This window comes from Ranitomeya variabilis, chromosome 1 (genome assembly GCF_051348905.1).
Source record: "Ranitomeya variabilis isolate aRanVar5 chromosome 1, aRanVar5.hap1, whole genome shotgun sequence".
NCBI classification, from domain to species: Eukaryota; Metazoa; Chordata; class Amphibia; order Anura; family Dendrobatidae; genus Ranitomeya; species Ranitomeya variabilis.
Genome location: NC_135232.1, coordinates 789,109,847 through 789,133,948, shown reverse-complemented (window position 1 = coordinate 789,133,948; position 24,102 = coordinate 789,109,847). Strand labels below are relative to the sequence as shown.

Below are 24,102 nucleotides of genomic sequence, written 5' to 3'. Positions count from 1 at the left end.
CTGCTGCTATTTCTATGTCGACATAAGTCTGCATATATATTTTGTCTGGTAAATATGAATATGTAATATTGATAAAGGCAATGCTGTTTCTGGAAGCTTAAGTAATATGTCAAGGTATGCATTGTTTAAATGACCTGTATCTTTGTATGTCAGTGAAATTAAATTACAGCTGTACAGTAAGGCAGCATTATGGGGCGGGACTGATGGTGATCTTTCCAGGCAACTAGTTGAAGTGAACAGAGGACACATCAGTTGGGACTTTGAAGAAACAGGTTACTACTAAGTATGGCTTGGAGCAAAAAATCATTATTTTACATTTTTTCAGGACTATGCCTTTTCAGCTTTGGTTTCTTGTTTGGGAAATCATCATTCTTGATAATGAACAGCCACTTTACAAATGAGAAAATCAGAGCACATTTACAAAGTAAGTTGATGTGTTTCCTCTTATCCTTGTGGATTTATTATATGCCTAACGTTTATGCAAAAGTATCAACTGTGCTTTTGCATGGCACATGCGGCAGGTTTTCATGCTTTTGACTTAGTTTCTATGTATTACACGTCTTTTTAGTAATATTGCTCTTTTCTGCAATAATAGTTTTTTTGTTGCTAATTTTTTTTTGCAGACGGCAATCAAAAAAATCATAGACAGACAAAAGTTATTACAGACATATTAAAATATCATAATGATTCATTAAGGTTATATATAATACATGCATGTCTACAGCCTAATATTGCTATGAACACATTTGCAGCAAAAACTGGTAACAGGAAAATGGCAGTTATGATAATCTGTAGTTCTGTAGCTTATAATAAAAATAAACGCATCAATTTTTTGGATGGCCAGTTGTAAAAAGTGCCCTATAGTTAATGACAATCTAGGAATATCTGAACAGTTGGTACCCTTCACTTTTTTTTATTAATCTCATTCAGATGTCTGCATTGCACCTATCTGTGATTTTCTTGGATAGAACATGTACCCATTATAATCTAGATCTGTGTTTTTCATGGACCATGTATCCATGTATATCGCACAGAGACAAGAACTTTTTTTACTCGCAGCATATATAAAAAGTGCTAATACAAATCTATGAAAAACACCTGGCATCTGTAGAGTGTCGAGTCCTTTCTCACTCTCTCTTCTAAAGTACAATTTCTCATAATTAACAGGGTCATCTCTCTTTCTTTCTCCTATTATGGTCAGGAGGGTTCTCTCTTTCCTATAGTGTGTAAGCTCCTATGATCAGCAGAGTTCTTGCTGTGCTTTAGAGTGTAAGCTCCTATGACCGGAGGAGTTCTCTTACTTCTCTCTCCAGTAGAGTGTAAATTCTTCTGTTGAGCTGAGTCCTCTCTCTCTTCTGTAAAGTGTAAGCTCTTATGGACAGCAGAGTTCTTGCTCTGCTTTAGAGTGTAAACTCTTATGATCAGCAGGGTCCTCTCTCTCTCCTGTAGAGTGTAAACTCTTATGGTCAGCAGGGTCCTCTCTCTCTCCTGTAGATGGTAAGCTCTTATGATCAGCAGGGTCCTCTATCGCTTTCGTAGAGCGTAAGCACTTATGGTCAGCAGGGTCCTCTTTCTCTGGTAGAGTGTAAGCTCTTATGGTAAGCAGGGCCCTCTCTCTCTTTTATAGAACATAAGCTCATATGATCAGTGGGCTCCTCTCCTGTAGAGTGTAAGCACTTTGTTCAGCAGGGTCCTCTATCTCTTCTGTAGAGTGTAAGCTCTTATGATCAGCAGGGTCCTCTATCTCTTTCGTAGAGCGTAAGCACTTATGGTCAGCAGGGTCCTCTGTCTCTTGTAGAGTGTAAGCTCTTATGTCACTGGAGTTCTCTCTCTCCTGTACAGTGTAAGATCTTATAGTCAGCGGTGTCCTCACTCTCTTCTGCAGTATAAAATCTCTTATGATCAGCAAGGTCCTCTTTCTCTGCATCTCTTTCACTCTTCACTCTCTTGTGTTTCTTCCAAACAATTACAAGTTGTCCAGTATTGAGAGTGACAATAATTTACTTGCCTAAATTCAATGTTTTGTTGAAAAAAATGTATTTTCAGCAAATTAAAATGTCAAAAGACCCTATTAACTTGTATTCCAATGTAATAAAGCAGCTACTCATAAAGATCTTGGTCGTGAGATATGTCCTGCAGCCATAGTTGTTGTGTAGCCTCAGCCTAAATGTAGCAGTTAGTAAATGTGGTTTTATGCAATACTTTTATATAATGAAAACCCTTAACTTGTCCCCAGTCTTTTATTGTCTTAAAATTCTTATGATGAGATTGTCATACCTATGACTTTTCATGCAATGATTTTTTTATATTTTTTACAGAAAACATATATAATCAATAGGTTAAAAATATAAATTAAAATTAACTAAGTACAAGCAATGCACCATGCTAGAAATCCAGTTGGACGAGTTCACATAAGAAGTCAGTGGTGAGGGGGAGGCAGGATAATACAACCATTATCAAAGGTTACTGGAAAAAACACAAGGAAGGAGAGTCGCTAAATTAAGTCCTCTTCTTTTCTGAAGAGGCAATTTGCATATCTAAATTCTATGTAACTTAGTTTAAATGCAAATGATTATTTTGCATTTTGCCGTATTGCATGAAATAAACATTTGATACAATAAAAAACAGAACCTAATTTTTGGTACAGAAATCTTTATATACTATTACAAAGGTTAGACTTTTACTGCAGTTCTTAACTATATTTGCTCATACTGCAGTAGGGATTTTGGCCCACTGTTCCATACAGATATATTCTAGATCTTTCATGTTTCGGGGCTGTCACTGGGCAACATTGAGTTTCAGCTCCCTTCAAAGATTTCCTATTAGGTTCAGGTCTGGAAACTGACTAGGACACACCAGGACCTGGACTAAGAAAAATGCTTCTTACGGAGCCACTCCTTAGTTGCCATGGCTGTGTGTTTGGGGTCATTATCATGCTGGATGATCCAGCCATGACCCATCTTCAATGTTCTTACTGAGGGAAGGAGGTTGTTGGCCAAAATCTCAAAATACATGAACCTATCCATCCTCCCTTCAATACAGTGCAATCATCCTGTCCCCTTTGCAGAAAAGCAATCCCAAAGTATGATGCTTCCCCCACCATGATTCACGGTTGAGACAGTGTTCTTGGGGTTGTACTCATCCTTCATCTTCCTCCAAAATGACAAATGGAGTTGGTACCGAAAAGTTCTATTTTGGTCTCATCTGACCACATGACCTTCTCCCATACCTCCTCTGGATTATCGAGATGGTCATTTGCGAACTTCAAATGGGCCTGGATATGTGCTGACGTGAGCAGGGTGACCTTGTGTGCCTTGCAGGATTTGAATCCATGACTGCATAGTTTGTTATTAACGGTATTATTTGAAACTGTAGTACCAGCTGTCATGTTTTGATGGTCTTCTGTTAGGAAGGGGGGCGTCAAACTATCCCTGGAACTGGGAGCCTAGCTATCTCTGTCCTGGTGGTATTCTTAAAGGGAGAGAGGCCCAAGTCTCTGGCCTAACTATGCTCCTATTAATATCCTAAGCTGTCCCTCCCGCTCCCCTAGGAGGCCTGGGACAGAGATATTAGTGTATATACACGTAAGACAAACAGGGATAACAAAAAGCAACTTACATACAAAAGCACTCACCAAGGGTAGAAAGAAATAAAGGGAAGGATAGGAAGGTACAAACCAAATGGTAATAGTATAATAAAGAAAGCATACACCCAAAAACAGCAGATAACAATCTCCAGCAGCAACTGCAAACTCCAACTTCAGCACACTAACACCAGCAAGCCAGGAAACAAAACTCTCACATGCAGGGATAAGAAGATCTGACGAGGTTTTATAGAAAGAGAAAATGAGCAGGTCAGGAGCAGTTGTGGGATGGAGCTGCATGTCTCTAACCAGCATACAAAGATTTGTTAGTATGGATGAGCGAATAGCTATAGCGCTTACTGAATAGCTGCCTCAGTAACCCGGATACCTGGAGCACTTCCGATAATCAGCTGTTCGATGCCGCAGTTGCATGTGTAGCGGCTGTGTAACAGTCACAACACTGTTATGATCTGGTGGCCTAAGAGCAGCATGAGACGTACTCTGGAGAAGGTGGTACCTGTACTGACCGCAGACCCTGAACTTAACACCGCAACTAGAAGTAGCCGTGGAATGTACCTATCACTCCCTAGACATCTCGACACAGCCGGAGGACTAATTACCCCTAGAGATAGAAAAGGGAAAACTATCTTGCCTCAGACAAAATTCCCAAAGGATAGCCAGCCCCCCACAAATATTGACTGTGAGAGGAGAGGGAAAAAAACATACACAGACTGAAATCAGAATTTAGCAAAGGAGGCCACTTCTAGCTAAATAGAAAAGATAGGACAGAGTACTATGCGGTCAGTATTAAAACACTAGAAAATATCCACCACAGAAAATACAAAAATCTCCACAGCTAACTAAAGATATGGAGGGTATATCTGCATCTCCAGAGATACCAGCTTGGCTAAACAAATCCTTATTCAGACCAAGCTGGACAAGACAAAAACATGGAAAAGAACTGAACAATAAGGCCACAGCATGTGGACAGGAAAAATCAAGGCCAGAACTTATCTTTGTTGAAAGGAACAGCAAAGCAGGAGAGAGCAGGCAAGGATGTGAATCCTCCAGGAACAATGGACAACTGGCACTGACTAAAGGGTCAAGCAAGGCTAAATAGCCCAGTCAGGATTGCAAAAACTTGACACACCTGATGAATGCTGCGATCCAGAGACAGCAGCACTACCACTTATAACCACCGGAGGGAGCCCAAGAGCAGAATTCACAACACAACACATGCATGAATAGTCTGTTTGTTGGGCTCTCCATGTGTGTGTTTTGACTGTCACACAGGCGCGGCACATGCAGCTGATTATCAGGAGGGCTTCAGGTATCTGGGTTCCCGAGACAGCTATTCAGTAAGTTATATAGCTATTCGGATAAGGTGTTATATCCAAAGCTATTCTCTCCTCCCTAGTCTTTAACCCCTTCAGCGCCAAAGAAAAAGCAGTCCATTTCCAGAGGAACAAAGGATACAGAATAAATGGAAGACCTGCGATTCACAGTACATAAAGATAACCTAACCCCAGATCTCCCAGCAGGACATGACACACTCGTGACACCAGCTTTCTTGTATGTATGTTCCAGGAAGCCTGTAAGCGCTATTTCAGGCTTCGTCCATGGTCGTTTGGGAGTGAGGTGCAGAGGGTGGGAATTATTGTCTCACTCCTTCAAAGAGACCCTCAATCCTGGGCCTTCTCACTCCCATCCGACTCATTGTCACTCCAGTCATTTGATAGATTTTTTGGGACTCTTGGCCTCGTTTATGAAGACCCTGACCTGGCAAATGAATTTTGTTCAGAATTCCATATATGGGCCACTGACACCCAGTGGAGTGACCCCACACTTAGGAGTCAGTTTTGTCAGGGCCAATCTTAACAGTTAAAATACGCTTCACCCCAGTACAGTGAACCGCAAGATGGGGGTGTGTTTTCACTGTGGTAAAAAGGGTCATTTTATTTGGGTTTGTCCATCTATACCTAAACACCAGAAACCGTCGGAAGTTTTCTCACCCCAGGTTGTGTGGAAGATTACAACCTGGGTGTATATATCTCCTCCACAGGTTTTTCCTACCTGCAGAAGTGGTATAGGTATGGAAACTGAGACAATATCTGTCCTACTGGATATTGTGACAGGAGCCAATATAGTGGATACTCGGTTCTCACAGATACATAGTCTCACCTGACGTAAGCTTGCGAAGTCCATCCCCATATTTGCAATAGACTCTGCACCTCTTGGTCAGGAAAGCTTTATGCAAATAGCACCCCTTTGTGTAGGGGTTCTTCAATGTGAGATCCTTTCTTGTTACCTTCTGGAAGGCCTCCCTACTCCTATTGTGTTGGGTCTTCCCTGGTTGACTAAGCATAATCCGATCACAGACTGACAGACCAGAGAGATAATTAAGTGGAGTGATTTTTGCAATAATAATTTCCTAGGTACTATTATCTCTAATGTCTCCAGTGCATTCCATCTTTTCTCTCTGATTTTGAGGAGGTGTTCTCTGAAAAGCTATGCCAAGGACTGCCTCTCCATTGTGTGTATGACTGTCCTGTTAACTTAATCAGGTCAGGAGTGGTGCACTCTATATTGTTCTGTGGTGCTCAAAGGAAAAAAGGCAAAATATAGTAAAGAAGACCTTTGGCACTCAACAAGTCCACAATTCTTTGCTTTTGAATTCAGATTTATTTTGGCAGCCAGCAAAAATGTATAACAGACACAAAATCCGACGTTTCGGCATACATTGCCTTTTTCAAGGTAGTCTATAACAACAAAACAGAAAAAAATGTTCCATAATTTATAACAATTTGTTTTGGCAAGGATCGAGAATTAGCCGACCGCACAATAAGCTGAATAAGCTTCACCAAAAGAAAGTGCAGGATTGGAAAGAATCCTTTTCTATGAGGTAGAAGTAATGTGAAACCCAGAAAACACCATGGAAAAGTGATGGTTAATATTAAGAAAAAGCTTTAGTTTCCAAACTGATCTAGGGAACAAGTAGGTGAGATGTACAAAAAGAAATATGAATAAAGTAAACCAACAGTCCGGGAGTCATACAAAATATGTGGCTAAAGGAAAAAGCGTGAGCCAGTAAATAATATGAATATATATATATATATATATATATATATATATATATATATATATATAAGAAAGTGCATACAGCCATATGTCCGCTCACATACATATAAAAGAATAAGAGGGGATAAAGATCTGGTAATGTAAAAAATACCTGCATATAGTATATAGCGCTCCTAATGGGTTAATTAGTCAAACATGACTGGAAGACAGGACGCATAACTGTGAAAATAACATATTGGTAAATACAGCACCCAGATACCATTTATAAATCATAAAAGTCCCACGGGGCAGGAAATTTAAAACATCGGGCATATCCACCCCACATATGCAGAGAAGGCATAGGGAAAAACCCCGTCTCCCATATGGAGATCCCATTGAAAAAAACAAAACCAACAATACAATAAAATAGAAAACCGCCGATACCTGTAGAGGATAAGAGGCTGGCGCGTGTCCAGTGGCCCAGAGCGAGACGACATGTGAGTGCCGTACTTCGAGCATAAATATCGTAAAGTGTATGATGTAACTTCCTGTAATACGAGTAAGAACTCATGTCGGGTCCGGAAAAAGCCGAATGAAGGAGTAGGCGCAGGCGCACCACATTAACTGTGCAACGCAAGGTGCGTTAGAGACAAACCAAATAAGAGTAATATACGCTAAATTAGCACAATATTACAGCGCCTGCGCACTAAAACCGTATATTTAGACTACTAAAAAAATAAAAGAAAACAAGTTTTTATGCATAATGAATCATGCCCAATACGTCAGATACATAAAAATAGGTTTGAGCAAAAATATAAACAACTGAAGAGGCATCTTATCATGACGCATGCGTACTGAAATCTAGTGAATATACGAGCCCGCTCAGACTCAGTGGTAGAAAATATAAAAAAGAAAAAAAAGAAAAATAACTATAAAGATTCAAAAAGTAACTGCTCTATAGGGGTGGCTGCCCAAATGGAAAAAGAAAATAGTATAAATCTATGGACAGTATGGCATACACCGTAATAAACGGAAAAGAAGATGCAATACCCATACCACATATATAATATATAAATATATATATATATATATATATATATATATATATATATATATATATGCCAAAAAGAGGATATAGTCAACATGTAAATTAGTAAAGATTCGTGCTCAAGAAGATCTCAAAACAGATATACACATGATATAAAATATAGAGAGAGTGGGACGAGGCATACCACCGCAAGAGAACCAGTTTGGAAAGAAAGATGAAATCACGTTGGCACCTAGAAAAAAGGGAATCAAAGAGGTAAGTACATTAAGTAATATCTTATATTTAGCATATTAAATATTAAAACATATATCAATAGTATACAGCCTCATATTCCCTATTCATGCCTCGTGGATGAAGCGTCTGGAGAGTGAAGATCCAGAACGCTTCTCTCTCTTTTAATTTCTGGATCCTGTCCCCACCACGCCTGGAAGAAGAAATACTCTCAAGTACTTGGAACTTTAATTGAGAAATCGAGTGTCCCGCTGAGATGAAGTGAAATGGGACCGGTAGCATGGTGCGTTTGCACCTAATGGTAGACTTGTGTTGAGAAATACGATCTCGGATATGTTGGGTAGTCTCCCCAACTTATCCGAGACCGCAAGGGCATTTTATCAAATAAATGACATAGGTAGAGTCACATGTAAAGAAACCCTTTATCGGGAATAACTTACCCGATCTAGGGTGGGAAAAAGTACTGCCCCTGGTTATATTTGAACACTGTGAGCAATGTAGACAGGGGAATGTGCCCTGTCTCTGTGTGGCCAAGAGAGTTTGCCGTTGCTCTGCCCTAGCAGAACCGACATCGGCTCTTACGAGCATGTTCTTGATGTTCTGTGGTCTCTTATAACAAATTAATGGTCGTTTTGTAAATTCTGGTATGGAAGGGTAAGATTTGCCCAAGAGTGGCCAATGCTCTAATACATTTTTTAAGCAAATTAGTATAAGGGTGATACGTGGTAACAAAAGTTACTCTCTTCTGTTTCTCCCTCCGCACACAACCTGATGAAGTAGCTTTCTCTAGAATCGATGATGGATATCCCCGTTCAGAAAATTTTCTATTCATCTCGCTCATACGTTGGGTTATTGTACAGGGATTCGTAACTATGCTTTTGACTCATTGTATTTGAGATTTTGGTAGTGATAATTTCACGTGAGATGGATGACAGCTAGAATATAATAACAGACCATTACGGTCAGTAGGCTTCGTGTATAAGTCAATCTCAAGTGAACCATCTTCTTTCACTATCACTAGTGTATCGAGGAAGTTTACACTATGATGGTCCTTTGAAATAGAAAACGTTAAATTAGGAATACATGAGTTCATATCTTGAAAGAACAATGACAATGATGTTTCGTCGCCACTCCACATCAGAAAAACATCATCGATAAATCTTTTCCAATACATACAGTATTGTTGAAAAAGTGGATGAGTATAGACAAATTTCTCCTCGAAAAAAGCCATAAAAATATTGGCATACAGAGGTGCCATATTTGATCCCATGGCGGTCCCGACCTGCTGGATATAAAATTGGTCAGCAAACAGAAAAATTTTTTGGGTGAGGATCAAGTTAAGCAATGTCAGACAAAAATCTTTCTGAATCGAGGAGAAATTAGTATACTCATCTAAAAACCATTGAACAGCCTCAAGGCCTTTAGAGTGATCAATATTCGTGTACAAAGAGTTGACATCCATTGTAACAAGAAAACCACCTTTCTGTAAAGTACCAACTGATGTGAGGCCCTCCAGGAAATCTGAGGTATCCCTAATAAATGAAGTTATATGGACAAGGAGGGGAGTTAGAATTTTCTCAACCGTTCTAGCTAATGGAGAAAGTAACAAATTGGTGGATGCAACAATAGGTCGCCCCGGGGGGTACGTGGGATGTTTGTGAATCTTTGGAAGCGCATAAAAAACCGGCGTAACAGGATGTAAATTCAACAAAAATTCACTTAATTTTGAATCTATCACATTCCGTTCTTTATACGACCTAATTATCTGTTGAATTTCTCTAGATATTTCTCCAGATGGATCCCTATCAACGGGTAGATAAGTGTTCCTGTCACTAAGGTGTTTATGAACCATTGATAAGTAGAACGAAGTATCCATCACCACAATTGCACCCCCCTTGTCCGCTGGTTTTATAGTAATAGAATTATTCTGTTTAAGATCCTCAAGGGCCCGTCTGTCAAGTATAGTACAATTACGTTTAATAGGACATAAACCTTGATTAATCTGAGCACATTCCCTCTGTATATCATGTGTGACCAATGAGATATACATCTCTACCGGATGATGGGACTTCGGATGACTATATCGACTGGGTACTGACAAGTCCAATTTTTTAAGGTTAAAGACACTTCTATCGACTTCTGAAGGTACAGCTGAATGAGAACCAATAGAGGTCTCTCCAATGGTTGCAAAATGTGTCTTAAGTCTGAGGTTTCTAAAGAACCTCTGTAGTTCCTGGTCTAATTGAAATCCATTAAATGCCGGTGTAGGACAAAAAGAGAGGCCTTTTTGTAATACGGTCAATTCAGAGGGTGAGAGATTGTAGGAGGAAATATTGTAGACCAATTGGTCCCTACCTGTGATCGTGTTCTGATACGGGAACTGTTGTCTACGTTTTCTGGAACCCCTCCTCATCGGCATTTGTTGGACCGACCTCGCCTTTGCTCTAAAAAAGGAGAGGTGGCATGGGAATAATAAATAAATCTGAATTCAAAAGCAAAGAATTGTGGACTTGTTGAGTGTCAAAGATCTTCTTTACTATATTTTGCCTTTTTTCCTTTGAGCACCACAGAACAATATAGGGTGCACCACTCCTGACCTGATTATTTACCATTTTTTTGAGTTGGTTGCACCTTAGTGGACCTATAACCATGTAGTTTAATACACTGTCCTATGGGCAAGCAGAGGCGGATGAAATTATTGCTCAGGTGAAGATCCCTGGTGAATTTTTACACACTCCTGTTGAGGAGATACGTTCGAGAGATTGGGAGCGGGAGCTCCGGAAGAAAACCTCCTTGGAACTACATTATGTAACACCCAGCGTGATCGACGCCAATATAGACGTGACTTTTTTACCACCTCTTCTAGCTCCGATAATGACTCCAATTCCCGTGCCACCTCTCCTTTTTATATATGTGCCCGCAGGATGCGTTTTTTTCCCATAGACTTGTATTGCCGACGGATTGCGACATATGGCCATATGTAGCGTTCGTCATGCACTGGATGCATCGTGTTTTGGCGGACCGTTGTCATGAAAAAACGTTCAAGGGAATGTTTTTTCGTACGTCGCATCCTGCACTTTGGAGTGCGTATCACGGGGGTACTGGGTAGACTAAAGCTAGTTACCTGGGCCCCTGCGATATCCATCAGGCTAGGGAAAACCCTGTCTGTCCCTCTCCCAGAATTTACACTGATGGTGTGCTTGTCTGGGCCACCAGGCCTGACCCTGACTCCTGTTTCAGCCCTATTCTGAAACCTCCACCCACCACCCAGTGATTAGACCACACACCAACCCCCACAGAAAGCACAGACAGTGAAAACTAAAAACGCACCACGCCGCAGACACACAGGAAAACACTATAATGTGCACAGGGCAAAACAAATACAAATATAGGAAGGAGAAATATGACAAAGGATAATACACCACCAGATACGATATTTCTTCTCCTTGACCACCATTCCAGACCGAAATCACCAGGCACAAGACACAAGCTATAATCAGCGACGCCCAAAGTCCAGCAGAACTATTTAAAGGCAGTGGGCGTGACCCAGCCTCCAACCTGAGTACCAGCTAGATTAACCCTGGACAATCTAGATAAAATCCAGCCGGCGCCACTGAGCGTATAGTGGACGAATGCGGAATTACCGCTGTCTGTCGGACGCCCTAGAGTGAATAGCGTCCGACATGACAGTACCCCACCTTCTACGAGGGACCCCAGGGCCCTCATGACTTATAGGACCCTGCTTGTCTGGATGGCGGCGGTGAAACATACTGACCAGCCGGTCCGCATGATTGTCTGAGGCTGGTACTCAAGACCTCTCCTCCGGCCCATAACCACACCAGTGTACCAGGTACTGTAATGTGTGGCGCACTACTCGAGAGTCAACCACCTTGGAGACTTCAAATTCCAAATTGCCATCCACCAAGTCTGGAGATGGCGTCGGCGTCGCGTCCACGGAACCCACCACCTTTTTTAATAACGATCTGTGGAACACGTTGTGTATCTTATAAACCGTAGGAAGCTCCAATCGGTAGGCTACCGGGTTAATGATGGTGGTGACCCTAAATGGACCAATAAACCTTGGACCTAATTTCAGGGATGGTAGTTTGAGTTTTATATTTTTTGTGGACAACCACACCCAGTCACCCACACTCAGGTCTGGACCTGACACCCGTCTACTGTCAGCCACATGTTTGTACCTTGCACCCACACTCAGCAAGCGCTGTTTCACTCTCCTCCAGACAGATGACAGTTGTGCTCCTAGCTGGTCCTCCTCCGGGATGCCAGCAGAGCCCCCCTGACGCAGAGTTCAAAATTGAGGATGATGCCCTTAAACACAAAAGAACGGGGACTCCCCAGATGATTCCTGGCGGTGATTATTTATAGCAAACTCCGCCAAAGGAAGGAACTTCGACCACTCCTCCTGATTGTCAGAAACAAAGCAGCGTAAATACTGCTCCAAATTCTGGTTCATACGCTCGGTCTGACCATTTGACTGAGGATGAAACGCCGAAGAATGCAATAACTTGATCCCCAGCCGTGAGCAAAATGCTTTCCAAAATTTTGCCACAAACTGAGTACCCCTATCAGACACGATGTCAGACGGAACCCCGTGAAGTCTGACCACCTCCTGCACAAATACCTGAGCCAGAGTCTTCGCGTTAGGCAACGAAGGCAAGGACACAAAGTGCGACATCTTTGAGAACCAATCAACAACCACCAAGATGACCATGTTCCCAGCTGAGGAGGGCAGATCTGTAATAAAATCCTTGGAGATCTCCGTCCATGGCTTACTGGGTACCCCTAGAGGATGTAATGTGCCAGCCAGACAGGAGCGGGGCGTCTTAGCCCTAGCACACGTGGTACATGCTGACACGTACGAGACCACGTCCTGTCAGATTTTGGGCCACCAAAACCGACGCGTCACCAACTCCAAGGTACCCCTAACCCCTGGATGGCCAGCTAGGACAGCATCATGATGCTCACCCAACACCTTTAGGCGAAGATGGAGTGGTACAAACGATTTGTTAATGGGAATCTCTGGTGGTACTTCCTCCTGAGCCTCGGCAATCTCAGCCTCAACCTCGGTCGTGAGAGCCGAGACCACTACACCCTTTTGGAGGATGGGTACCGGATCTTCCTGAGGTTCTCCCCCCGGAAAACACCTGGATAAAGCATCCGCCGTAGTGTTCTTAGACCCCGGTCAGTAAGTAACAAAAAAGTTGAACCGCATGAAAAACAATGCCCAGCGAGCCTGCCTGGGGGACAGACGCTTGGCTGACTCTAAATAAAGCAGATTTTTATGGTCAGTGATAACTGTAACCTGGTGTGAGCGAGTGTGAGCGAGCTGAGTGTGACCTGAGCGTAAGTGTGAACGGCGGTAAGTGTGTGACTTGTGATTCAGTGACTTTGGAACCAGGGAGTTTCCAAGGGAGGAATTGCTTCTGTTTTTTTTTTTTTTTTTTTTTTTTTTAAATTAATACTTTGTATTTATTTTTAATTAACGTTTCTGTGTGGTGCAATCCCCATTAGGAAATGTGCTCCACAATTGTTAATGCCATCCAGTGCACATCTTGCCACATGTATGCGGTCCTTGACCAGCCGGTCGAGGGTGCATACTGCTGTGCGAGATGTGAGCACATTGTGCATTTGGAAACCCAGATACTGGATCTAAATGTGCAGCTGGCAACACTGAGATCCATAGACAATATGGAGAGGAGTCTTCTGCTCACAGAGCAGACGCTCAATGGGATAGATGAGGAGGGGGATGTGTTATGACCCCAATGGCGAGGGTCTCAGAGGAACGTGGAAATCTGCAGAATACAAAAATCCAGCTCATAGGGCAGTGGTAACTGGGTTGACCATATATCTACTCCTAACGCCAACACTAGAAGTAGCTGGGGATCATTCCTACGTTGATTCTAGATGACACGCGCCAGCCGGAGAATCTAGCTACCCCTAGTAGAGGAAAACAAAGACCTTTCTTGCCTCCAGAGAAGGGGACCCCAAAGCTGGATAGAAGCCCCCCACAAATAATGACGGTGAGGTAAGAGGAAATGACAAACACAGAAATGAACCAGGTTTAGCACAGAGAGGCCCGCTTACTGATAGCAGAATAAAGAAAGGTAACTTATATGGTCAACAAAAACCCTATTAAAATCCACACTGGAAATTCAAGAACCCCCGAACCGTCTAACGGTCCGGGGGGAGAACACCAGCCCCCCTAGAGCTTCCAGCAAAGGTCAGGATATAGATTTGGAACAAGCTGGACAAAAATACAAAACCAAAACAAATAGCAAAAAGCAAAAGGCAGACTTAGCTGATATAACTGGAACCAGGATCAGTAGACAAGAGCACAGCAGACTAGCTCTGATAACTACGTTGCCAGGCATAGAACTGAAGGTCCAGGGAGCTTATATAGCAACACCCCTAAGTAACGACCCAGGTGCGGATAAAAGGAATGACAGAAAAACCAGAGTCAAAAAACTAGTAACCACTAGAGGGAGCAAAAAGCAAATTCACAACAGGGATGGTAGGATGGAGCTGCAGGACAGTGTAGCAGTTAGCTGGGTGACAGATAGAAGGCGGGGTAGAGGGAAGAGTGCCAGGGAGGCTAGTCCTGATCTGGCACACCCCAATAAGTTTGCTAAGTTGGCAGATGAGGGGGGTGCCAGTACAGGGGTAGCACTGCTGCAGCCAGGCATGTCCTCTGAAAGCCGGAGGAGTGACTGCTCCAGTACGGAGGGAAATAGGAGAGCAGGGCAGGCCAGACAGGTGCTGGTAGTGGGGGACTCAATTATTAGGGGAACAGATAGGGCAATCTGTCACAAAGACAGGGATCGTCGGACGGTGTGCTGCCTACCTGGCGCTCGAGTCCGACACATCGCTGATCGGGTGGACAGATTACTGGGAGGGGCTGGTGAGGACCCAGCGGTCATGGTGCACATTGGCACAAATGACAAAGTTAGAGGTAGATGGAAGGTCCTTAAAGATGATTTCAGGGAATTAGGCTGCAAGCTGAAAGCAAGGACCTCCAACGTGGTATTTTCCGAAATACTGCCTGTACCACGTGCCACGCCAGAGAGGCAACGGGAGATTAGGGAGGTTAATAAGTGGCTCAAGAATTGGTGTAGGAAGGAGGGGTTTGGGTTCCTGCAGAACTGGGCCGACTTCTCAGTTGGCTACAGGCTCTACGCTAGGGACGGGCTGCACCTCAATGGGGAAGGTGCAGCTGTGCTGGGGGAGAAAATGGTTAGAAGGTTGGAGGAGTGTTTAAACTAGGGATTGGGGGGGAGGGTACTCATTTTATAGGAGGGGAAGATAGTGCAGATAGAGACCTGGGCACAAATAAGGAAGTTGGGGGTGGCGGTGGCATGGGGGGTGGGGTTAGAACAGTTAGTAATTTAAGAAAGAATAGAGGTACAGAGAGTAACATCAAGTGCATGTATACTAATGCCAGAAGCCTCGCCAACAAAATGGATGAATTAGAACTAATGTTGTTGGAGCATAATTATGACATGGTGGGGATATCTGAAACATGGCTGGATGAGAGCCATGACTGGGCTGTTAACTTGCAGGGCTATAGCCTGTTCAGAAATGACCGTACAGATAAGAGAGGGGGAGGGGTGTGTCTATATGTAAAATCTTCCTTAAAACCCATCCTGCGTGATAATATAGGTGAATTTAATGAAAATGTAGAGTCCCTGTGGGTGGAGATAAGGGGAGGGGGAAAAAATAATAAATTACTGATAGGGGTTTGTTATAAATCTCCAAAACTAATGGAAGCAATGGAGAATATCCTCATAAAGCAAATAGATGAAGCTGCGACTCAAGGAGAAGTCATTATTATGGGGGACTTCAACTACCCTGAAATAGATTGGGGAACAGAAACCTGCAGTTCCAGCAAAGGTAATCGGTTTTTGACAACTATGAGAGACAATTACCTTTCACAACTGGTTCAGGACCCAACAAGGAGGGGGGCACTGCTAGACCTAATATTAACCAACAGGCCAGACCGCATATCAAATATAAGGGTTGGGGGTCACTTGGGGAATAGTGATCACAAAATAATAAGTTTTCATGTCTCCTTTAATAAGATGTGTAGTAGAGGGGTGACAAGGACACTAAACTTCAGGAGGGCAAATTTCCAACGGATGAGAGAGGATCTTGGTGCAATTAACTGGGATGATATCCTGAGACACAAAAATACACAAAGAAAATGGGAGACGTTTATTAGCATCCTGGATAGGACCTGTGCACAGTATATACCGTATGGGAATAAACATACTAGAAATAGGAGGAAACCAATATGGCTAAATAGAGCTGTAAGGGGCGCAATAAGGGACAAAAAGAAAGCATTTAGAGAATTAAAGGAAGTAGGTAGTGAAGAGGCATTAAATAAATACAGAAAATTAAATAAATTCTGTAAAAAGCAAATCAAGGCAGCAAAGATTGAGACAGAGAGACTCATTGCCAGAGAGAGTAAAAATAATCCCAAAATATTCTTTAACTATATAAATAGTAAGAAACTAAAAAATGACAGTGTTGGCCCCCTTAAAAATAGTCTGGGTGAAATGGTGGATGAGGATGAGGAAAAAGCCAATATGCTAAATGACTTTTTTTCATCAGTATTTACAAAAGAAAATCCCATGGCAGACAAAATGACTAGTGATAAAAATTCCCAATTAAATGTCACCTGCTTAACCCAGCAGGAAGTACAGCGGCGTCTAAAAATCACTAAAATTGACAAATCTCCGGGCCCGGATGGGATACACCCCCGAGTACTGCAGGAACTAAGTACAGTCATTGATAGACCATTATTTTTAATCTTTAAAGACTCCATAATAACAGGGTCTGTACCACAGGACTGGCGTATAGCAAATGTGGTGCCAATATTCAAAAAAGGGGCAAAAACTGAACTTGGTAATTATAGGCCAGTAAGCTTAACCTCTACTGTGGGTAAAATCCTGGAGGGCATTCTAAGGGATACTATACTGGAGTATCTGAAGAGGAATAACCTTATGACCCAGTATCAGCACGGGTTTACTAGGGACCGTTCATGTCAGACTAATTTGATCAGCTTCTATGAAGAGGTAAGTTCCGGACTGGACAAAGGGAACCCAGTGGACGTAGTGTATATGGACTTTTCCAAAGCTTTTGATACGGTGCCGCACAAAAGGTTGTTACATAAAATGAGAGTAATGGGGATAGGGGAAAATATGTGTAAGTGGGTTGAGAGCTGGCTCAGGGATAGGAAACAAAGGGTGGTTATTAATGGAGCACACTCGGACTGGGTCGCGGTTAGCAGTGGGGTACCACAGGGGTCAGTATTGGGCCCTCTTCTTTTTAACATATTTATTAATGACCTTGTAGGGGGCATTCAGAGTAGAATTTCAATATTTGCAGATGACACTAAACTCTGCAGGGTAATCAAGACAGAGGAGGACAATTTTGTATTACAGGATGATTTATGTAAACTAGAAGCTTGGGCTGATAAATGGCAAATGAGCTTTAATGGGGATAAATGTAAGGTCATGCACTTGGGTAGAAGTAATAAGATGTATAACTATATGCTTAATTCAAAAACTCTGGGCAAAACCGTCAATGAAAAAGACCTGGGTGTATGGGTGGATGACAAACTCATATTCAGTGGCCAGTGTCAGGCAACTGCTACAAAGGCAAATAAAATAATGGGATGTATTAAAAGAGGCATAGATGCTCATGAGGAGAACATAATTTTACCTCTATACAAGTCACTAGTTAGACCACACTTAGAATACTGTGCACAGTTCTGGTCTCCGGTGTATAAGAAAGACATAGCTGAACTGGAGCGGGTGCAGAGAAGAGCGACCAAGGTTATTAGAGGACTGGGGGGTCTGCCATACCAAGACAGGTTATTACACTTGGGGCTATTTAGTTTGGAAAAACGAAGACTAAGGGGTGATCTTATTTTAATGTATAAATATATAAGGGGACAGTACAAAGACCTTTCTGATGATCTTTTTAATCATAGACCTGAGACAGGGACAAGGGGGCATCCTCTACGTCTGGAGGAAAGAAGGTTTAAGCATAATAACAGACGTGGATTCTTTACTGTAAGAGCAGTGAGACTATGGAACTCTCTGCCGTATGATGTTGTAATGAGTGATTCATTAATTAAATTTAAGAGGGGACTGGATACCTTTCTGGAAAAGTATAATGTTACAGGGTATATACACTAGATTCCTTGATAAGGCGTTGATCCAGGGAACTATTCTGATTGCCGTATGTGGAGTCGGGAAGGAATTTTTTTCCCCATGGTGGAGCTTACTCTTTGCCACATGGGTTTTTTTTGCCTTCCTCTGGATCAACATGTTAGGGCATGTTAGGTTAGGCTATGGGTTGAACTAGATGGACTTACAGTCTTCCTTCAACCTAAATAACTATGTAACTATGTACCGACCCCTCCATGAAGTGTCGCCATTCCTCAAAAGCCAGCTTGATAGCCAACAATTCCCTGTTGCCGATATCGTAGTTACGTTCGGCGGGCGACAGCTTCTTGGAAAAGTAGGCGCATGGACGCAACTCGCCCAAGGATGAGCCTTGTGACAGCACCGCCCCCACTCCAACCTCAGACGCATCAACTTCCATGGTAAATGGTTTCAATATGTCCGGTTCCACCAGAATGGGGGCCGAAGCACAACTGTTCTTCAGAAATTCTAATGCGCGCACAGCAGCCTCAGGCCAGGCGGAGAAATTGGTACCCTTTTTCGTCATGTCAGTAAGCGGTTTAGCAATGGTAGAAAAATCTTTCATAAACTTTCTATAATAGATAGAAAAGCCAAGGGACCTATGAAGCGCTTTTAGGTTATCAGGCTGTTCCCAACGCAGCACCGCTTGCACCTTAGCGGCATCCATTTTAAACCCTGAAGCAGACACAATATAACCCAAGAAAGGCAATTCCTGAACTGAAAATACACATTTCTCAAGTTTTGCATAGAGCTTATTCTCTCTGAGAAGCTGTAACACCTGCCTGACATGCTCTAAATGAGTATCACGGTTGCATGAATAAGTGAGAATGTCATCTAGGTACACAATAATGAATTTCCCCAGAACATGCGAGAACACATCATTTATGAAATGTTGAAATACTGCAGACGCGTTTGTCAACCCAAATGGCATCACCAAATTTTCAAAATGACCCTCAGGAGTATTAAAAGCCATCTTCCACTCATCACCTTGATGAACTCTTATGAGGTTGTACGCCCCCCTGAGGTCAAGCTTGGAGAACCACTTAGCACCTGCCACCTGGTTGAACAAATCAGGTATCAGTGGCATAGGGTATGGATCACGAACCGTAATCTGGTTTAACTCCCTGAAATCCAGACACGGGCATAGTCCGCCATCTTTCTTCTTAACGAAGAAGAACCCCGCTGCCACAGGCGAGGACGAAGGCCTGATGTGCCCTTTGCTCAAACTCTCAGCAATGTAGTCCTTTAAAGCTTGCCTCTCAGGACCAGAGATATTAAACATCCTTGCTTTCGGCAATTTGGCCCCTGGTTTAAACCTAATAGTACAGTCATAGGGGCGATGTGGTGGCAATTCTGAGCAACCCTTCTCTGAGAACACATCCACGAAATCCAGCAGTGACTCAGGAATGCTAGGAGTCACAGCAGACACATGTGGCCAGGCAATTCTCCTGGCAGAATCCGCTCCACTGGATTATGTCCTGAGTTTTCCAGTCAAACACTGGGTTGTGCATAGATAACCATGGAAAACCCAAAACCATTTGTGCAGGAAGATTACTGAGTACCCTACATGTACCCTGCTTGAAATGTAGGACCCCAATGTGGAGTTTCACCTCAGCCACAAACTCAGTAATCTCCCCCTGTGGGAGAGGAGCAGCATTGATGGTGACCACCCGGATAGGATGAGGCAGTTTTTCGACCGTGAACCCGGCCATACGCTCAAACTCCTCATCAATGAGATTAGTGGCCGAACCACTATCCACAAAAACAGTGATTGGCAGCTCTCTGCCAGCTACCATAACTCTGACAGGGAGCATACATTGAGAGACCACAATGGAAGATATGCATAAGCTCAGATTAGCCTCTTCCACACCCTCTGAGCTTAGTAGTTTTCCTCCGTTGCGCTTTTCTTAGATAACAGAGGACAAGCATTTACATAATGCCCATTTTTACCACAGCAAAAACAGGCTCCCTGCTTCCTGAGCGAGGGGGCTCGATGATGTGACACCCCTGTAATTTGAATAGGCTCCGTGGGCTCACCTGCAGCAACCTCACGTGCACCTACGCCCTCCCCCATAGGCGGCGTCTCTTGCACCCCTTGACGCAAATGGCGATCAATGCGGACAAGACTCATAGCAGACTCTAGAGAAGCAGAAGGTCTCATACATCAGGAGGGCTTGTTTAACCCTTCTCGAAACCCCATGAACAAACTGACTCCGCAGCGCCGGGTCATTCCATTGCGTGTCCACCGCCCAGCGGCGAAATTCAGAACAGTAATCCTCCGCCATTCGCTCCCCTTGGCGGAGAGCGCAAATTTTAGATTCTGCTAGAGCCATTCTGTCAGGATCATCATAAATGAGCCCAAGAGCAGAAAAAAAACTCTCCACTGAATTAAATGCAGCTGAATCAGATGGTAAAGAAAATGCCCAAGCTTGGGGGTCTCCGTTCAGTAATGACAATACCAGGCCCACACGCTGAGCCTCATTACCTGAGGAAATCGGGCGCATACGAAAATATAATTTGCAAGCTTCACAAAAAAACAAATTTACTGCGTTCCCCAGCAAACCTCTCAGGTGAAGGGATCTTTGGCTCTGCAACACTACCTGCAGTTTCAGCTTGCACATTAGATACTACTAGACCCTGTTGTTGAACCGCCCCTTTCAACTAAGTGACCTGTAAGGACAGCGCCTCCAACTGGCGGGTTATGAAAGTCATGGGATCCATGGAATACAAAATTTTGGGGCCGATTATAATGTCACGGGGGTACTGGGTAGACTAAAGCTGGTTACCCGGGCCCCTGCGATATCCCTCAGGCTAGGGAAAACCCTGTCTGTCCCTCTCCCAGAATTTACACTGATGGTGTGCTTGTCTGGGCCACCAGGCCTGACCCTGGCTCCTGTTTCAGCCCTATGCTGAAACCTTCACCCGCCACCCAGTGATTAGACCACACACCAACCCGCACAGACAGGGAAAACTAAAAACGCAGACACACAGGAAAACACTATAATGTGCACAGGGCAAAACAAATACAAATATAGGAAGGAGAAATATGACAAAGGATAATACACCACCAGATACGATATTTCTTCTCCTTGACCACCACTCCAGACCGAAATCACCAGGCACAAGACACAAGCTATAATCGGCGATGCCCAAAGTCCAGCAGAACTATTTAAAGGCAGTGGGCGTGACCCAGCCTCCAACCCGAGTACCAGCTAGATTAACCCCGGACAACCTAGATAAAATCCAGCCGGCGCCACTGAGCGTATAGTGGACGAATGCGGAATTACTGCTGCCTGTCGGACGCCCTAGGGTGAATAGCGTCTGACATGACAGTGCGCATGCCCGGACGGAGATCTCTAGCTCCTCCCCGGGACTTTAGAATGGGCAGCGGATGCATTTAAAAACTGCATCTGCTGCCCACGTTGTGCCAAATTTTAACAACGTCCGTCGGCCGCGTACCGACGGAAATGTGAAAGAAGCCTTACTGATATACATACAAAGTGATATAAGCCACTTGGTCTGTTGGTCTGACACCTAGTGGTGTGGTTATGTCCAGAAAGTGTCTATGCATGCAGAAGTTTGCTACTATTAGTGTCTTATGTATATGACCTACAATTGATGTAGCTATCAATTGTACTTCTGAGGAATTTATTGTTTATCAAACACCCTGGGCAAATGTTAAGCGATGCTACTATGATTGTCCTTGAACCTGAGAATAGGGACGTACAGGGATTTGCAGGGACAGCCGTAGAGGAGCAGGGACGCCAATTGTTGTATCATCTAGGGTGCCAACCTCTGCTGCAAGGTAGACTCAGAGGTTAGGGCTAGATAGGGCTTGTCTCTGGGTAGATATTTTTACTATTTGTGCTTTTGTTTCTTCTTTGTGAGTTAACTCTATATTTTAAAGTATATCTAATTAAAATTACAGGTTTTATTAGGTCTTTTCTGATGGCACTCGATACAGAGTGACTACAGACTTATCGATTTGGACCGGACAACCCCTTTAATCCCTTTCTGACATTAGACGTACTATCCCGTCAAGGTGGGGTGGGCTCGTATGACCACCGATGGGATAGTACGTCATAGTGATCGGCCGCGCTCATGGGGGGAGCGCGGCCAATCACAGCCGGGTGTCAGCTGCCTATCGCAGCTGACATCCGGCACTATGTGCCAGGAGCGGTGCGCCCCGGCACATTAACCCCCGGCACACTGCGATCAAACATGATTGCAGTGTTTCGGCGGTATAGGGAAGCATGGCGCAGGGAGGGGGCTCCCTGCGGACTTCCCTGAGACCCACGGAGCAACACGATGTGATCGCGAGGCTCCGAGGGTCTCTTACCTTCTTCTCCCTGCAGGCCCCGGATCCAAAATGGCCGCGGGGCTGCATCTGGGTCCTGCAGGGAGGTGGCTTACCAAGCGCCTGCTCAGTGTAAGCCTGCAGCACTGTAAGTCAGATCATTGATCTGACACAGTGCTCTGCAAAGCAATAACATGATGACCCCCCCGGAGCAATGTTATAGTGTAAAAACAAAAAAATATTCTGATTTGTAAAAAAAAAATTAAAAAAATTCCTAAATAAATATATATATATATATATATATATATATATATATATATACTGTATATATATATATATATATATATATATATATAGTTCCCATAAATACATTTCTTTATCTAAGTAACAAAGAAAAATTAAAGTACGCATATTTAGTATCGCTGCGTCCGTAATGACCCGACCTATAAAACTGTCCCACTAGTTAACTCCTTCAGTGAACACCGTAAAAAAAAAAAAAAACGAGGCATAAAACAACGCTTTATTATCATACCGCCGAACAAAAAGTGGAATAGCACGCGATCAAAAAGATGGATATAAATAACCATGGTACCGCTGAAAACGTCATCTTGTCCCGCAAAAAACTAGCCACCATTCAGCATCATCAGCAAAATTATAAAAAAGTTATAGTCCCCAGAATAAAGTGATGCAAAAATAATAATTTTTTCTATAAAATAGTTTTTATCGTATAAAAGCGCCAAAACATCACTGTAATCATACTGACCCGAAGAATAAAACTGCTTTATCCATTTTACCAAACGAGGAACGGTATAAACACCCCCCCCCAAAAGAAATTCACGAATAGCTGGTGTTTGGTCATGCTGCCTCACAAAAATCGGAATAAATAGCGATCAAAAAATGTCTTGAGCCCGAAAATGTTACATATAAAAACATCAACTCGTCCCGCAAAAAACAAGACCTCACATGACTCTGTGGACCAAAATATGGAAAAATTATAGCTCTCAAAATGTGGTAATGCAAAAAATATTTTTTCAATAAAAAGCGTCTTTTAGTGTGTGACGGCTGCCAATCATAAAAATCCGCTAGAAAACCTGCTATAAAAGTAAATCAAACCCCTCTTCATCACCCCTTTAGTTAGGGGAAAAAAAAAAGTATTTATTTCCATTTTCCCATTAGGGTTAGGGTTAGGGTTAGGGCTAGGGTTAGGGCTAGGGTTACGGTTGGGGCTAGGGATAAGGCTACAGTTAGGGTTGTGGCTAAAGTTAGGGTTAGGGTTTGGATTACATTTACGGTTGGGAATAGGGTAGGAATTAGGGTTAGGGGTGTCTCCGGGTTAGGGGTATGGTTAGGGTTACTGTTGGGATTAGGGTTAGGGGTGTGTATGGATTAGGGTTTCAGTTATAATTGGGGGGTTTCCACTGTTTAGGCATATCAGGGGCTCTCCAAACGCGACATGGCGTCCGATCTCAATTCCAGCCAATTCTGCGTTGAAAAAGTAAAACAGTGCTCCTTCCCTTCTGGGCTCTCCCGTGCACCCAAACAGGGGTTTACCCCAACATATAGGGTATCAGCATACTCAGGAAACATTGGACAACAACTTTTGGGGTCCAATTTCTTCTGTTACCCTTGGGAAAATGCAAAACTGGGGGCTAAAAAA

The 24,102-nt window shown here is 43.2% G+C and overlaps 1 protein-coding gene across 1 annotated transcript in view; it reads left to right on the top strand.

The window, feature by feature from the left end:
* Window positions 1–242: 242 nt before the first annotated feature.
* LOC143784564 (beta-1,4-galactosyltransferase 1-like) overlaps window positions 243–24,102 on the top strand; it is a 356,101-nt gene continuing 332,241 nt past the window's right edge. Inside the window, exon 1 of the mRNA XM_077272989.1 lies at window positions 243–424. Coding sequence (XP_077129104.1) covers window positions 286–424 — 139 coding nt within the window. The 5' untranslated portion in view covers window positions 243–285. The remainder of the gene's footprint in view (window positions 425–24,102) is intronic.